This window comes from Anopheles arabiensis, chromosome 3, assembly GCF_016920715.1.
Source record: "Anopheles arabiensis isolate DONGOLA chromosome 3, AaraD3, whole genome shotgun sequence".
NCBI lineage: Eukaryota > Metazoa > Arthropoda > Insecta > Diptera > Culicidae > Anopheles > Anopheles arabiensis.
Genome location: NC_053518.1, coordinates 86626486 through 86643142, shown reverse-complemented (window position 1 = coordinate 86643142; position 16657 = coordinate 86626486). Strand labels below are relative to the sequence as shown.

At 47.2% G+C, this 16657-nt stretch overlaps 1 protein-coding gene across 13 annotated transcripts in view; it reads left to right on the top strand.

The window, feature by feature from the left end:
• The window catches only part of LOC120900863 (A disintegrin and metalloproteinase with thrombospondin motifs 1), a 94620-nt gene that overhangs the window by 63752 nt on the left and 14211 nt on the right, over positions 1 to 16657 (top strand). For all 13 annotated transcript variants that reach the window (XR_005739250.1, XR_005739249.1, XM_040308413.1 and 10 more), the window contains exons 6-7: positions 4123 to 4258; positions 4354 to 4619. Coding sequence is in view for 11 of the 13 variants with exons in the window: in XM_040308413.1 (XP_040164347.1) it covers positions 4123 to 4258; positions 4354 to 4619 (402 nt within the window). In the remaining 2 variants the exon portion in view is untranslated. The remainder of the gene's footprint in view (positions 1 to 4122; positions 4259 to 4353; positions 4620 to 16657) is intronic.

The following is a 16657-nucleotide window of genomic DNA, read 5'->3' as shown; positions in this document are numbered from 1 at the left end:
CCTGTGTATCATTAACGAATGCCCTGGGGGGAGAGGCTCAGACACAACAGCGAATGTGATGTTTTGAATTCCTCACAAGTTGTTCACCGGTTTTCGGGCCTACCGGGTGGGTTCAATGTTCCAAATTTTGTGGAATTTTCATCTGTCACCACAGACCCAATACTGCATATTGCAAAACATTCCAATTGGTATAACGTTTACAAAACGTTGGAGTAACATTTTTTCACTCCCATAAGTGTGCATCATTTCCATCCCGCGATCAGCTTCCCTCTTCTGACTGACCGAGGCGGAGGGTTCGTCGCTTGCGGAATCCCGTCCCATCCCGTCCCGTCGATCAACCTTTTGTGGGTTAATATCTCGCCAGGGTTCAAGGTCTTCGTCGTGTCGTGGCGTGATCTGGCGTTGCCCGTTTCCAAACACACTTTCCCTTCTCTCGAGCAGGCCGCAGCTGCTGTCTGCGCTGGGAGACGGCGCGTGAAGATGGGCCGCAAACCTGATGGCCTTTCTCTTTTTTTTTTGTTTTGTTGCCGCTCGTGATTTACCACGAGAAGCGTGGAGTATGTGTGTGTGTTTGATGGTTTGATGGTTTCACTTTCATTCCGACCGGTGGGATGGTTAATTTGAAAGATGGTCACGATGCACATTACTGCCCGCCGATCATCGTCCGGCCAGACGCCACAGACGCTTAGCTGGAGGATGAAGCGAGAGAGCAATGTGCGGTAGTAAATGTTGCCGGGATTACGTGTGCAAATTGCGTATTAACCTTTTACAAAGATGCATGTTTTTCATGTGAAATTGTATTTTGAAATCAGAACTTTGCGGATGCATTTTAATTTTGAACACAACTTATAACTAGATAAGTAATAAATATTCAAAATGTATGTATGAAGCAGTAGCTTCCTTGATTGAACTGATGAAGCATCATCATTATCATCAGTAAGGCGCACAAAGAAGCCTTATTAGAAGCGCTGTGCGCTGTTTCCCAACAGGGAAGGATACACAGTCGTGACCCGGGTAGAGTTAATCAATGATCGGCGTCCACTGCATAAATCAGCTTGTTCTGAACAATCGATTGTGTGGGAAAATGGACAATCCTAGGAAGCTGTCAATAGCTCACCAGGGCTTGTCTGGGACGAACAAAGCAGATGAAGTCACTAATCAACTGTTGATTGGCAAGCATAAACGATAGTTCCAACAGTTTACCGATGCTGCTGTGCCTCCGCTTTGAAGTGCTTGTATCGTAGCCAGGAAGTGACGTTGTTGTACCGTTTTATGATCCCTGACCATCCAGACACATCCGTCAATTCTGTGCGATTTCGATCGTACAGAATCATAACAGATGGTTTTTCGTTAAATGAGTCTTCTTTCGACCGCAGTAACTTCAACAAAAGATGTAGATCCTGTAGATCCTCGCTCGGCGATCAGGTGGTTTGATCAACGAAATAACAAATTTAATCATCATAAAGCATCTTCCTAGATGCTTGATTGCTAATCAAACCTCTGCTGCGGGCACAGATAAACTGACGATGGCCGTACAGCACTCCCCGGGCAAGGCAAACGATCGAACGATACATTATTTAATTACCTTTTGTACACATTTAAGGCCCCGTTTTATGGCTCTCCAGTTTATGCTCTCCGACCGCCGACGGCGCACTGGGCTAGAGCCATGCAAAGCGCTTTACAGGGCAAGTGTTTTCAAAACATTTTCCTTCCTTCTCGCGAGTATTGATTTAGCAAATGATTGGTCATAAAACTAAGAGACCCCCCAGCGAAGGCGTATCGTCGCATCCACGCGAAACCTTTCGACATCATTCTGTCGTCCACTCGGTCGTCCACCGTTCAGGGTTCACCGGCTAATCGTCCAAAACGATCCATCATCACCTGACCGGCGGACGACGATAGCGATCGTCGAAGTAGGGTGCGTCCGGCCGAAGAACTCCGCCGCCAAGCGTCACCGAATCGAATCCTGTCATGCTACCCCCTGACGAATTGTAGCAACAACAACAAAAATATACCGAGGCACAGATGTGGTTTTTTATGGTAATAATGGATACTTCGTGTCGTTGGCCGGTGCTGTACATTGTGCGGCTCAGAAGCATCAATCACCGCGCATTGCACAATACTGTTTGTGGTGAGAAGAAGCGAGCTTTTTTGCGCAATTGCTTGAAGAAAGCATTTGCGAATGATGGAAATTACCGCCGCATGTGGTTGTGGTTTTGTGATGTTATGGAATTTTGAAGAGAGATGTCTTAGGGACATTGCTGACCATTTGAAGTTAACAATAAGATGTTTGAAGGACCAGTAAGCAAGAATCAAATTCTCTATGTTTGATTCCCCAATAGTTTCTATCTAATCCCACTAGTACCAGCTATAAACACTCAATTCTTCAGTATCTTCAAATGGATCGGAGTTCCCCAACACTTGCTCAACCTTTTGCAAATCCTTGCAACCCACAAGAGAGTTCCATACTGCATTAAGATTCGGTTGATTTAATCCCCTCAGAGCCCTTTGCTACTAACACCACGTGCCACTCAATGTTCGCTGACCATCTGCTGACCGCATTAGATAATCCCACCGGACAGCTTTTGTGCAGCTCTCTATAGCCACCGGTCAGCCGCAACACATTTTCACACCTTTTTATCCCCCTTACAAAGACACTACACTAGGCTCCGGAGCTAGAAGATCGACATCAGCGTCATCGATTAATGCAAACGCGGCAGACCTGCCTGTCCGAGGATTCAGGTCGACCAGATACGGCGTGAGCAAACCCACAAGGACGGTCTAACTGTGCAACCCCCATGGGACTCAATCGGTGGCTCAACCGGTGCTCACTGCCACAACATCTTCTGACCCAATGACCGGGGCCGGTACGAGCAGGATGTTATATAAGTTCTGGATGAGCTTGTTTCTTGCACGATTTATTAATTTTCAACCATTTACAACATCACCATCGCCGCGTTTCCAAACGCTTCGCCCACGGATTAACACGGGGCCTAACGGTTGATACAGAAAGAGAGCGTGCTGTGTGAGCATACAGACGGACGGACGGGATTGTGGGTTGCATCCCGGGTTCCATGCCTACATCGAAGGTCAACGATGAGTTGGATTTTCGGGTCGCGAAATGCGGTCAAGGCGAATGGATTGCCAGGATGCGCTCGGCCTATCGAACAATGTTGGATGTTGGATCGAGTCGGGATTACGTGAACGCACGAGCGTGAAGAATGCACCGATTACGATTGCATCTGGAACGATCTTCAAGGTTGCACACGGGAGAGTGAAACAGGATTTCAGCGGATGTCTACGACATACCAACCGATCAACCTCAAGATATTGGAGCTCAGGAGTTCGTTACCTGGTTACACATTAAAATCAAATCAAACCAATATTCAATTCCCCTTTTTAAAATCATAACGCCCCTGCCGGAACCAGTCGAAGGGCTCTCGTTTGTTTTGTATTTACTGCGTTTAAAAATAACCCCAAGTCCAACCAGAAAACTGTGCAACTCCGCTACCCCAAGCTCCAAACCACGAGCACGAGACGATTGCAACAGCTTGACAGTTTAATGGTGCGACCCGGTGGGTGCCGGACAGAGTTTATGAGCTGTACGCTTTGTTTTAAGTTACACGTGCGCAGCTCCCTCGACGAGATCGTCCAAAACGGTCATCCGAAAGGCCAAATGCCACTTCACTCGGATCGTTTCGGCGCGTTTCGGAGATGATGCTGCGCACACACGCACTCATTGGCCAGCACTCCCGAAAACGCAAATGCCCTTGCGTCCATTAACCTTTCGGCCCGTAGCGTGTAGTTCAAAAAGCATCACTATTTTTATGAGCTTTTATGTTGTTTTTTTTGGCGTTGAGAGCGCTGTCCCTCCGGCGCGCTGCGGGGGAGTCTAGGGTGAAGATGTAATCTAGAAATTAGGAAACCGTTGAACATACACATTGGATGTCATTTTGAGGTGGGTTGGAAAAGCCCCTCAAGCACCTCAAGGATGACAATGCTTCAACATGACGATGCACGTGTTTCGTGTGCGCTAGATCCGTTAGCGTGATGTGGTTGTCTGAAGAAGGTTACAAATGTTTCACACTTACTTTCATTTTTCTCTCTCTCTTTATTCCACAGGAGGGTAGTATAGGTCATGAACTAGTGATAAAGCCAGTGCCAACCGACATCTCCCAGGCGGAGGATGGAAGTGTTCATCACGTTATTTATAAGCGCAAAGCCCACGAGGAGCACAACGACCAGTTTAGTGATTACGGTACGGGTCTCACATTCTCACACCTCGCGCGAAGTTCACAGTTCGTGGTGCAATTAAAATGAAATTCCTCTTTCCTTTTGCTTCGAAAAATGCAGCATTCATGGAACCGGACCGGCTGCAGAAACGGTTTCGCTCCAAGCGGAGCCCGCAAGCGTACTACAAAAGCTCGCGCGCCATCGATCGGACCATCTACCCGGAGATACTGGTGATCGTCGACTACGACGGGTACCGGCTGCACGGCGGCGACAACGTGCAGGTCAAGCGCTACTTTGTCTCCTTCTGGAACGGTGTCGACCTGCGGTACCGGCTGCTGAAGGGGCCGAAAATTCGCATCAGCATCGCGGGCATCATTATCTCACGGGTAAGTGGCCACCATTCCGTATTAATGCCCCGGGTCCATCCGCCCGGGCCAGAACCCCATGGGGCGGGGAGTGTTTTAAGTGTCGGTTTTATTGGAGTGCAGTGAATGTTGCACCAATTTGTTGCAGCCTTTAGAGTTTAGAGGCCCGGCGCGCCATGTGTGGGAAAGATGAGTTCATTTAAATGCTGTTGGTCTTCCCGCCCTGCTTTACGAGCAGCAAATGATCGCTATCGAAGGATCGACAGCGTTTAAGTCGATTCTTTTTCGGGTTTGGACAACCATAAAATTGGTTGTGCAAGATTTTACGATCTTGGTGTGGGTTTTGTGCGAGCAAATGATAAGAACACAAAGAAATAATACATTTAGAATGCGCTCAAGAATGCAATCATTTCACATCAGCTTTCTTTGAGAGCATTGAATCACTTTTGGTAGCACATTTACTTGCGTCAGAATTGCTATTTTTCCCTCCAAATGGGCTGCAATTACTAATAAACAATGCTGTAATAAGTGACCAATTTAACAATCTCGCTGACAACATCTGAATGTGCCTCAACGTCCATCGGAACCTCCAATTAGTGTGCTATAAGGCACGATTGGCCACCACACGGCACAGAATGACACGAACTCATGCACAACAGCTCACATGTCAAATTAACAACAGCTCAGAGAGGAAAGCTACGTGCAACCTCCCCATGTGCGCTTGCGGAATACTACTTGCCAGACATCCCAATTTAACCGCTTACACGCTGATCATCGCACATGTTTTGCGTGACATTTACACCGCTTTTTTCGTCCCCTTCCCTTCTCCTCCCTGATGCACTATGAAGATCCTTTCCCAAAATAGCAACCACCATTGCCGTTAGCGCAGTTACCGAAATAGTTTCAGACTTGCGACACCGGTTCTTGCGCAACTGCGACTACATTCATTAGCTTTTTTTCTCTCACTCTCTCCCTCGGTGTGAAGATGAGTCTCACTAGACAGTGTTGTCAATTTGACCAGCTCCCCAAGTGGACAGGATCTTGGTGATGAGGCAAACGATGGTCAGCATGCTACATCCATCAAGCTCTAAATCCTCAAGCACCTCAACCAGTCCAATGCCAGTGCGGCTTAGCGAAATGGTGTCCTCCCTGCCGCTCTACCAGCCTGTACCAGCTGATGTGATCACTGACACAACACACACACACACACACAAAACGCTTGACGCAGGCCCGGAGGTAAGCCATCTCGAACGATTAATCTATCCGTCAAAGCGGATGAATTCGTCGTAGCCACCGGCACTGGGTCAGCAAACGCGCTTTTGTTGCGTGCTAGAACTGCACGCGACGAACCTAAGCGACTGACGAAGATATACGCGCTCAAGCATCAAGGCGGGAAACCGTAACCAATTTCGGAACCATCTTAACGCAAAAGGGTGTCACAGACGATCAAATGGCAATTTCGGTGTGCGTCCGGAGCTAATCGCGTCGCGCGAATCCGTCATAAAGTGTGGCTTGAATGACAATCGGAATCGGGTAGCCAAAAATAGGTACAATTTTGAATCTTGAGATCTTTAATTTTGAAAAAAAAAGAGCAAGAAAGCACTCTTTTGGATGCAAACTGCAGCCCCAAGCTACGCTGTCGATAGGTCGAGTCCTTCACCTTTTCCGTTTAAATTAGTATAAATCCGATTCCCATTTGTTAAGTCAGCGAGGAAGCTGCGTTGGTGAAAGGAAAAGTTAAAACTGTTCTCTGCTGGAGGATGATATTTATCTGCTTTCCGATCCAAATTGATCGCTCACGCACACGGCGATGATCGAGCGCAATCATCACATGGGGACGTTGATTAATCGCGAACGAATATAAACCACTAATCCTCCAATGCACAGAGAGGGGGATCTTAAAGTGACAGATCGCAAAAAATCAACGCTCGCGCGCGACCAATCTGTGAGTGACAAAGAGCAAATAACGAATAGATCAGAATCGGCTCATCTGTTCAGGGGCAAGTGCGTTTTAATTTCTACCCGTTTTTATTCGCACGCGAGCGCATAAATAAAGCATAGACTCGCTTATGGCGGTTTTTTTTGTGCAGCCACTTCTCAACCCGTTCTATTGACCACTTGTCATCACTTTATATCTGCACGCAAGCCGAAGGACGAGACTGCCTACCCCGTCGTCTCGTGTTGATATTTAGTAATTTTATTTATTTTGTATTTCATTACCACTCCATCGCTCCAGTTTGCCCACACAAGCGGGGCTTAACTGTGTCATTGTGCGTCGCGTCGCACAGCAACCGACACTAATGGTGAGCGTTTACAATTAATCAAACACCTGTCAGCACCCGCACATGACGTGCGTATGACACAGCCCGCCAAAGGGATGGATATGAGGCCTGTGTCAAGGTTAGGTGCTCTCCGTGCGCGAATCACCCCCGGACCGCACACTGCGTACGGTGCAAGACCACTTTTTTCTGGGTTCTGGGGGTTTTCCGACGTTTTTGAAATGGAAATGTATTCCTTGTTTTTGCCGCCATCGAGACATAAAACATGCATTCCCAACCGTAGGCCCTTGTCTGGGAGTCAAGTGAGTCATCGAGCAACTCCGTCCGATCTGACAGGTAGTTGACGGGGAAGCCCTTACCCAAGATTTCGATCTCTAAATCATCAGAAATCGCATCCTCACATAAAAGTGCCACATTTTGTTGCAATATTTTACAATTCCAATGCAAAACACATATGTGCTCTTGATTCCACGATCAGGTCTCGATGACCTAGGGGGTGCTCTGCTCGGTGCATACCGCGTACAGCGAGGACATCTCAGGAATCTCGTTGCAAAAGCTCCTTTCGAAAAAGGCAAAATGTCATTCGGAGATGAAATTTCGTCACGCTGCACAGGTCAACCTCTTTGCGGGTGCCCAACGTAACCTTTCCATCTTCGTTGACAGTGAAGCAAAAAAAAACGGAGTACCCTGTCCATCACCTCGTGCCTTTCACGTGATCTTTCACGTGGAGCGGCGAATCTAGATCGTATTTTGCATCCTGTGTGTAATGACCCATGTAGGGCAACGGTTTTCCAAGGTCAATCGTCCATTCCCCGTATTTCGGGATGTTGTGTACCAATGGTTGAGATGACCGTCTGTCCCATCCCATCACGCAGGTTGTTTGCGTTCCGTGCCGGTCGTACATCAACTCCAAAAACACACAGAACACACTTGTTCATTTACTTGTAAATCAGTAAAATGAGCTTTTTTGGGGCTTTTTGTCTGCGCTACTCAGCAACAGCCGACTATGGGTGGATCGAGTAAATCCACCTGATCCACAAACACTTGGTGTCGTGGCGGTTTGTGTTTCACGCGAATGCGAAATCGGTCGCGGCCTGGGGAAGAAGACGGATCGGCGCGACGGTACCGGCGGCCGAGACATAAACTACAGTTTTATGGCTTGCGTCTTCGTCTTCGTGCGGTGGCGGTCGCGGTGGCCGCTGAGATGAAGATGAAACTCCCCATCTGAAGCGAAGATGTCCAGCAGCCCGGCTGACGACCGGTTGGCTGGCTTGGTCGCGGAGTGCAAATTAGCATACCCGTTTGTCTAGTTCTGCTCCGTCGATATCGCCGCTACGAGTGGCTTTCGATGTGTACGTGCCTTTATCTTAATCGGCTGTAGAAACTGACCAGTTGTCAGGGAGGTTTTATCTGCAGTCTCTTGGTGTGTTTGTGTGTGTGTTTTTGGGGAGGCTAAAATCACGACCAAAAACCTTTAACCACAAGAGACTGGACCGGACCGGGTCGGACCGATGCGAACGAGCCGGTCGGATATGGATGAGTTAGAATGTCGTCATTATTACTACTTCCAACCGTCCAGATGGTCCGTCCGCTCGGCAAAGGGTTAGATAATCAGGGGTGCGGTTGTCACACTTACACCGTGAATCATTTAGAATATAAAAGTGTGTGTGAGTGCGTTCCAGTGAAACAGGTAGAACTGACCAGAGTTTATGGGATTTGAATATTTTTAACCGGCTTGAAACCAACTCACTCACTTGCTTAAATACTAGCGAAACTACCATTGCCAAACTAACCGAAGCCAAGCCGATCGTTTGCTGCACGTTACAACCGGGCAAGGTTAAATACAACATCCGTCACCCACCGTGCCCGCTCCATAACCTTCAGAGCTTGTCAAACAAACCGTCGATAATGAGCAAATAGATCAAACAGCGTTTGTGACGACGAAGGGGTCGGAATGGGTTTGAACAAAACCACAACCACCACATCGTCTTCAGAGCACGTGTTTGCACAGCAATCCTCTCGGCTGTACCCACTCTCCAATGGGTGAGGAGCAGCGATGAGAAACTGAGCATTGAATTCCAATGAACCAAAGTGCACACACAAAAATGCACATTTGTGCAAGTGAAACACACTGCTGCAGACGTTTGACGATGCGCGGACGACGCTGTCGATCTTGTATGTGTATGAGATGACCGCACAATGTGAACACTACACACACACACACCCGGACACCCGGACACTTCACGTGCGACGTCTTTTAGGACGGCGAAACTGTTTTGATTGATGGTTTTTGGTCCCAGGGAACGGATCCCTGTGTGGTTTGGCGCAATACGCGTTTCCAGCAGCAGTAGAAGACGAAGAAAAAGAAGAAGAAGAAGCAAAAAATGCTGTTGTCTGAGGACGACGTTGATGTCCAAGATTGGATCGCTCAGCACGACCCCGTAATGGGATCGAGTGGCATTGAATTGAGATGATTGCAAAGACCGGTAGGGCACAACACACGCTTCGGAACAAACGAGAGCGCTCTCGATGACGATCTAGTACGCGGGGCCGATTGAAGCTTGCTGTTGGGCAACTGTGCGTTTTTGTTTTTGCAATTTGCAACAATAGACGAAACCCCATGCTCAGAAAAAGGTATTAAAATGACGACTGGGGGTTTCTGAAGTGTATGAGAGAATGCATTAGAAACATGTAGTGCACTTACTGCTATGCATCATTACAGATGCTATGTTGAAACTAATGTCTGCACGTCGTGTAGAACAAAATTAATTCATCGCCTCCAAAGCAACACGATTGGACGGGCGCACCACCATCTAGCATACACTTCCGGTCGGCGCGCGGGGAAATAAATCCTCCCCCCTCCCCTCGCGTCCCCAAGCAGTCGTGTTAATTTTGATCTCGCTCCACGCTCCGCTAACTACGTCTTAATTGTAGGAACCTGTCGAAACGTTTAACGTGGCAATTATCTGAAATTATCGACAATTATTTGCAACCCCCTCTCCGGTGATATGGACACTCCTTAGCATGCTTGAGCAACCGGACTGAATTGACAAGTGATACAACTGCTATCAAGCATCAAGCGGAAAGGGTTTTACAGGCGAAATTCGCACGCATAAATAAATATATTAGGCTTCGCTTTTGAAAATGGTAGCATTGTGAGTTTGAATGATTTGATTCTTTAGTTGTTCAGATCATACAATTCGACGTTTGATTCATTTAGAATTCGATGTTAAAGCAGTTCAAGGTTAGCTTTGGCATTAGGACTTCTAATCCGTGAATGAATGGATCATTAATAGGTTATGTTTAAATTTGTAATATTGAAATCTCCCTTTGCCTGATGACTTCAAAAACTACATTCATGTTTACAGGGCTTGTAATTTTGTGTTATGCATTTAAATAAGTTTGGAAAAGCCTTTTAATGAGCTTTTCTTGGGAGGTTTTTGGACAATAGAATTGTCAAGAACAATTTAAATATAATTTCAGCTACAGTTGATCTCTCTAGGGATAAATGTTTCTTGCTTTACAGTATCTTGTGAACTATTTTGTTTTGTTTTTAAAGCGACATATCCTCGAAAATGTATTACCAAGGCTCGAGAAAGTATGCCAATTTTCTTAAAAGAAAAAAAAATGTAAAGAATTGTTAAATTCGGTCGTAAGTTTGCGATTTCATGCACAATCTGTCGTCCTTTTCGATCTGTCAACGACCTCATCAAAAGCACCCAACTGCATCTTTGACCCAATTCTAAATCAACATTCCACATCTTGCACCGAGTGGTTTGTTTTGACGAGCACAAGTTCGAATGACAAACAAACAGAAGAGATGAGAGAAAAAAAACACATCCCAAACGGTCAGCCATTCATCCATTTTTCGCATTTCGTAAAAGGGCACAGTCGGGGCTGCCGGACAGCCCTTTGGCGATTCGCATGACGCATGCGGTGTGCAGGTACCTGTTTCTCTGTCTGTCTGTGTGTTTGGATGCAAGCAACATACGCGCACGCTAAAAACCATCAACAACATTAACGTGTCGCAATGCGCGAGCATCGTGACGGACGCTCGCATACCCCTCCGATTACCCATATTGACCTTTACTGTTGCCCGCGCACACTAATTAGTGCTGCCACGAAAGAATCGACGACCTACATCCACAACGGTATCGATTGTTTGATTCAATTAAGACCTGTTTTTTTTTCGCCGCTTCTTACCGAGCCGTTCTCGCAACAGTTTCGATCGGACTGGCTTAAAATCGTCATTTAGATGGCCTCTAGCTCCTCCAACCAACTAGAAAGTGATGCAACACAGTAAGCCCGTGTGCAGCTTTTGTTTTATTTTACCAACTCGGCTGCGCAAAGTGCATTCCTTTCTATTAACCTATCTCTTCAGCGGCCGACAGCGCCAATTTCACGGGAAAGTGCCGAGAAACAAATCGATACGATGATTGGGCATTCGATCGATCGGCTTCGCTGCAAGAGTGCTACATCATTCCCCCTCCCCTTCACAAAGCGGGTGGAAAATGCGCCCCGTGTCTTAAGTGTGTGTGCTGAGACCTCTTGAGACAATATCATACCCCGCACGCGGCTTGCCCTCTTGCGCAAGCACAGCGCTCTCAGTGGCACAAATGATCGAAAGTGTGAAATGTGTGAGCACATGCCCTCCGGTGTACCTTGGTGTACCAGGTTCGTTGCAAAACGGGGGAGGAAATGGTAGTTCCGGTTGGTCCCTTTTGGTCCCCGGAATCGCAACTGAACCGGATACAGAACGGTTGCTGCAAGCGCCGGCACGATAACGTTTTAAATGCTGTGCCGTGGATGAGCAGTTGTGCAATGAGGTAGAGTGGCGTACCTTTCGACCCACAGAATCGCAAACGGGCATTCGCCAATTTATTGCCTCGCGCAGGAACAAGGGTTTCACCACCACCACCGCAGCACCGGGTTCCTTTGCAATCGCTGCTGTAGTACCATTTTATTGTCCCTTGGAGAATCGCCTTTTATTGAGCGACATACACACACACACACACACACATCGCCATGGTCAGTCTTGATTGGTCATTTTTGACATTTTACAGTTGTAAAATATTATTGTACGGGAGACACGGGGAATCGGCCGAAACGAGAAAACACAGCTGGCCCGGGCGGCCGAAAGGTCAGCTGTGGCTGTGGCTGAGAACAAACGGTTGGGGTTTGACATTTCGCTAGAAATGTCGTAAATTGGTAACAAAGTTTTGCTTTACAACTGGCTGGCGGGGTTTGATGGCGTCTCGTTGAGGTCGTTACTTTTGGATTAATTAAAAAGAAATACTTTTATTTCACCGTGGATAAATCAGCCATTTCTATTACGCCAATAATGGTCAAACCGTACTCAGTCCCATAGCTAGTGTCACAGTGAGCACTGCATTAATGTGTGATTTATTGTGCAAAACGTTAACGCCATCTCGCTAAGGATGCGAATGCCAACATACCCGCGACCGCGTATCGCAAATCAAATCGATCCGTTGGCAAGTTTAAGCCCATTTCGATACCGATTTGCCATCGCACGGGCACGGGTTGCGATCGGTGTGTTTCGACCGCTAATCGCTAATGGCGTGCAGGCGGGAACCAATTTCGGGCTGCGTCGACCCGATCGTAAAGCAGGATACATTTTTATGAGCGACCCCAAACACCGATTAGCATACTTGTATCGGGGGGTTTTGGTTTCGCAGAGCGTATTTACCGACATCCACCGGAGCTGATTTGATATGGATTACCAATTTGGAGAACACACGAGCGTGTCACGCGGGCTTTGCGATTAGGCCAAGATCGTTCTGCCAAGACTGCAGCGCTGTCAAGTGAAACCGATAAAACGAAACCGATACACCCGTTGCACATTAATTAATAAACATTTAATTCAAAACTTTAACCCTTCCCCCCCCCCTCCTTCTCGCTAGAAGAGAGAAAAAAACAGTCGATGAGAATTCTTTATCACCTACTCAGGCTACTGGGGCCGGTAAGATAAACGGTTTATGCTACACGCCGCTTCGATAAGCGAAACGCGACGCGCGCTGCCACAAAATTCCCCAAACATCGCAATCTAATCAACACGGAAGCAAAAACTCCCCACCGGACCTTTCCGCTTCCGCTGCTCGTAAACTATGCTGCAAGTCGCTAATTTGTTTGTTTTCCACCACGCGGAGCAGCGCAGCCAGCGGAGCGTTCTTGGATACAACACGCAACACAATTCATTTTAAACGCCCCATTAAAAGAGATTTGTGTAAAGGAAATGTTACGTTTGGCGTGGGGCAAACCGTGGGGTTTGCCGCGACCCGAGCCGTTTTCAGAACGCGAGCGCCGTTCATTAGTGAGGTTCGTCGCTTCCGTGTGCCAGTTGAAGTCTTTTGTTCTTGAAGCGCGTGCTGCTGAAAGTGAGCGATTATGTGCGGGGAGAATTTTGTTCATTTGTTAAAAGTGAGGTTGTGTTTTACCCGAAAACGCACCAAATGATGACTTAATGTTCTTTGTCTGTGCTCTGCAACCCATCAATCATTGTGTCCGAAAGCGTATTCTTCCAAAAGAATCTATCCCTGTGTAATGTAATTTCTGTGAACGACATGAAGCAACTGAAACTTAATGTTTCCTTTTATCGTTTGTGATTTTTACACAATTGAATTAGTATCCATTGCTGTTACAAAAGACCACCAAAACGACGAAATGGTTGCCCACCGAGCACAATGACGCGTTTGACAATTTTCGGGCGAAACTTTCCATTTGAGACCCCGGCGCAGCCAGCCGACCGATGCACAAATACAAACAAAACCACCCGGGCAAGACGAAGCGGCCAATCCCACTGGTAAACCACTTTTACAGCCACCATACAGTGATGCTCTTCAGTGCTGTGCTCAGTGATTGTTTAATGCGCACTAACCAAAACACTTACGCTCCACCATCATTCCTCCCAAGACAAAGGATGCGGGGACCACAAGAGCCTTCGTTGGGGGCAGGGTAGAATGCAGAATAATTGAACACACAACGAGCACGAGATTGTCATTCTTGTGCGAACCCCCTAAAGCCTTTGAAACTGGGCAAGACAATGGAGGGCTTTCGGCTATGAATCTTCTTCGTTTCATACCGTAACAACGAAAACAGCATTATGCCACGGCAACAACCACCCAGTGAGGGTGCGGTCTGTGCCTTTGACGCCGGTGTTGCGTTCAGTGTACGCTTTTGGAGTGATTTTGTTGAAAAAGCAACACACAAAAATGCGAACCACGATTAAAACTAACATGTTTAGGTGGTAAAAAAAACCGACAACGACAACCAAGGAAAGGTTATTCTTTTCACACCTTCTGCACGGCTCGCTGCTGCTTGTAAAGTTTATTTTTGCTAATTGAAACGCCCGTCCGGGCCGGATGAACTTTAGCGGAAGTTAATTATTCTCGCGTTAAATTCGAAGCGACCGGCAGTTCCAACACCTTCCGCCGGCCATGGGTTAGTGGATGATTTTCGGTCGGAATTTATGATTATTGTCACAACTGGTGCTTCACCATAGAGAATTCACCTGCGACACAATGGACATCATCCCTCCCCCCTCTGCCGACCATTTCCGCTCGTGATTATGCTGCCAAATTTACGATCACCATCGTCGCCCGGGTCGACGGACACACATGGCATGCTAAGAATGCCACCCTTTTTTGCGAAATTGTTTGCCGATTTTTTTTTCTTGTTTGTTGTCTTCCCTTTTCCCCCCTTTCGAAAGGACCGTTAATCTGGGAGATGCAAAAACAGAAAAGAAGAGCATTCTTTCGTTTTTTTTTGTTCAATTTCGCTTCGTCCTGAAACTAGTTCGCCTCTGTATACCCTCAGCACCGCACACACCCACCCGCACAAGTCATCACTTTCACGACACCTCCGTCCTTTCACCTCGTCCCGTCCGCAATGCTATCCAAAGTATCCGTTTTTATGATCCAGCTTCATTAATCGATTTCGGGGCCGGCTATAATTAATGTGAATATGCAAATTGATTCACCATCATTCACCCTTTCAGCGAACTGTTGGCCATCTCATTTGCCGTCCGGCCGCCGCTCGTCTGGCCTGTCTTCCCCTGCCCTTCCTGGATTTTGGCGGATGGTATCGGTTCTGATGAATGCTGCTACTTTGTCATAGTGGATAAGATTGCTGGCTGGGCGGAGGGTTGAATTTGCCCGCCGAGCAAAAGCCGCACACGCTCGCTTAATATCGCACAATCTCAACTCTCACATCTCATTCTCTCATCAAACGTATCGGCGTGGGGGTGAACAAAACCCCCCAGACAAACACACGTGTGTGTGTGCACAGAGAATGCGTTCTTTTCTTCCTCGTGTCACCCCGGAGAACTGGAGATGGAGCGATTGTTTTTGCTGATTTGTACCGTTCAGTCCCTATCGGAACAGGTGGCTCAATCGTCGAACGGCGGCCGAAGCTAAAATCAAGATCAAGGAGCGCAACAACTCCTAATGACACTTCTCCTCCGGTCACCCACCCAGCAACGATAACGCCCATGGGCAATAACAAACGGGGGAGCAAAAAAAGAATCAAAAATACCGATCTCAGCGCGACATTTTGTTGGTGGCCAGGTGCTCAGGTGTTGAGAAGCGTTTTCCTTCTTCTTCTTCTTGTTCTGCCAAAGTCTAATCTTAAGTCTGACGAGCAAACACCCAACAAGAACCCAAACCCGATGATGTCAGTCGATTTTGTGTTGTCTTGTGTGTGTTTGTGTGTGTCTTTGCTGGATGTGTGTGCGTGTGCTTTGGTGGTTATTTGAATAGCGGAATAGCAACCACACAGATAAGCTGGCTTGGTGGCGGTGACCACCAAGCTTGGTAGAGAGGGGATGAATTTATACTGCTACCCGGTAGGAAAATCCCTTGAATCACCTGTGCGAAGCCCAAAAACGGCGTTGAGAAATTAATACAAAAAAAAACCCCATCCACAAATTAAAATAAATTATAAATTACCCCAATATCATTAAATATAATTACTCATTAAAATTTCTTAAAATAATGGCCATAAATTGTGCATCCAATAGAAATCGGAATACGGGTTTTGCACGGCCGGAAGAGCGAAAAAGCCGCTCTTGACCACCGAGATCACCGTCAGATCACCGCCAGAATATCTCCCCCTCCCCCCCTTTCGGGAAGGTACCGAAGCCCTGGAAACCCTCCCAGGCGATCTGCAGGGCTGCCTCGACCATACCAATGGACAGAGTAAGCGTGGATAACGATAAATTATCAATAAGCGCTAAATGTCGTGAGAATAGGTCGTAAATTTGAGTACGCTTCGACATCGTGTCGCTGTGGTCGCTGGCTGTGTTTTTGCTGCTTGACGCCGATTTCCAGGGCGGCCCGCCCAGTCGTCTGGGTCGACTCGTTTGCCTGGCATAGGGGTTTGGAATTTTGCCAGTTTGGATGACGACGGCCCAAAGTCGATTCATCTGGTGCGTTTTTATTTTTTATGTTTGTGTGTGGATGGAAGTACGTCCCGAAATGTAAAAGAAGCGTTGATGAGCTGGAAGTTCTCCACTCCTGCATGCCGGGTTGATCCCTCCCTTTTCCTCTGCCACATTGAGGAAGGTTGGTTAGTGCTTTCTTTTTCTCTTGCCCCGAGAGACTCTCGTACGGTGACACAGAGCACTCTTTTTATCAACAAAATTTATGATACACACACAGCTGGAGCACTTGGTGAGGGTTTTTGAGTTTGCATGTCCGATGTATCGAAAATTCGAGACAGAGACCACAACACAACACTGTCAGAAGAGTCGAAATGTTTGCAAGA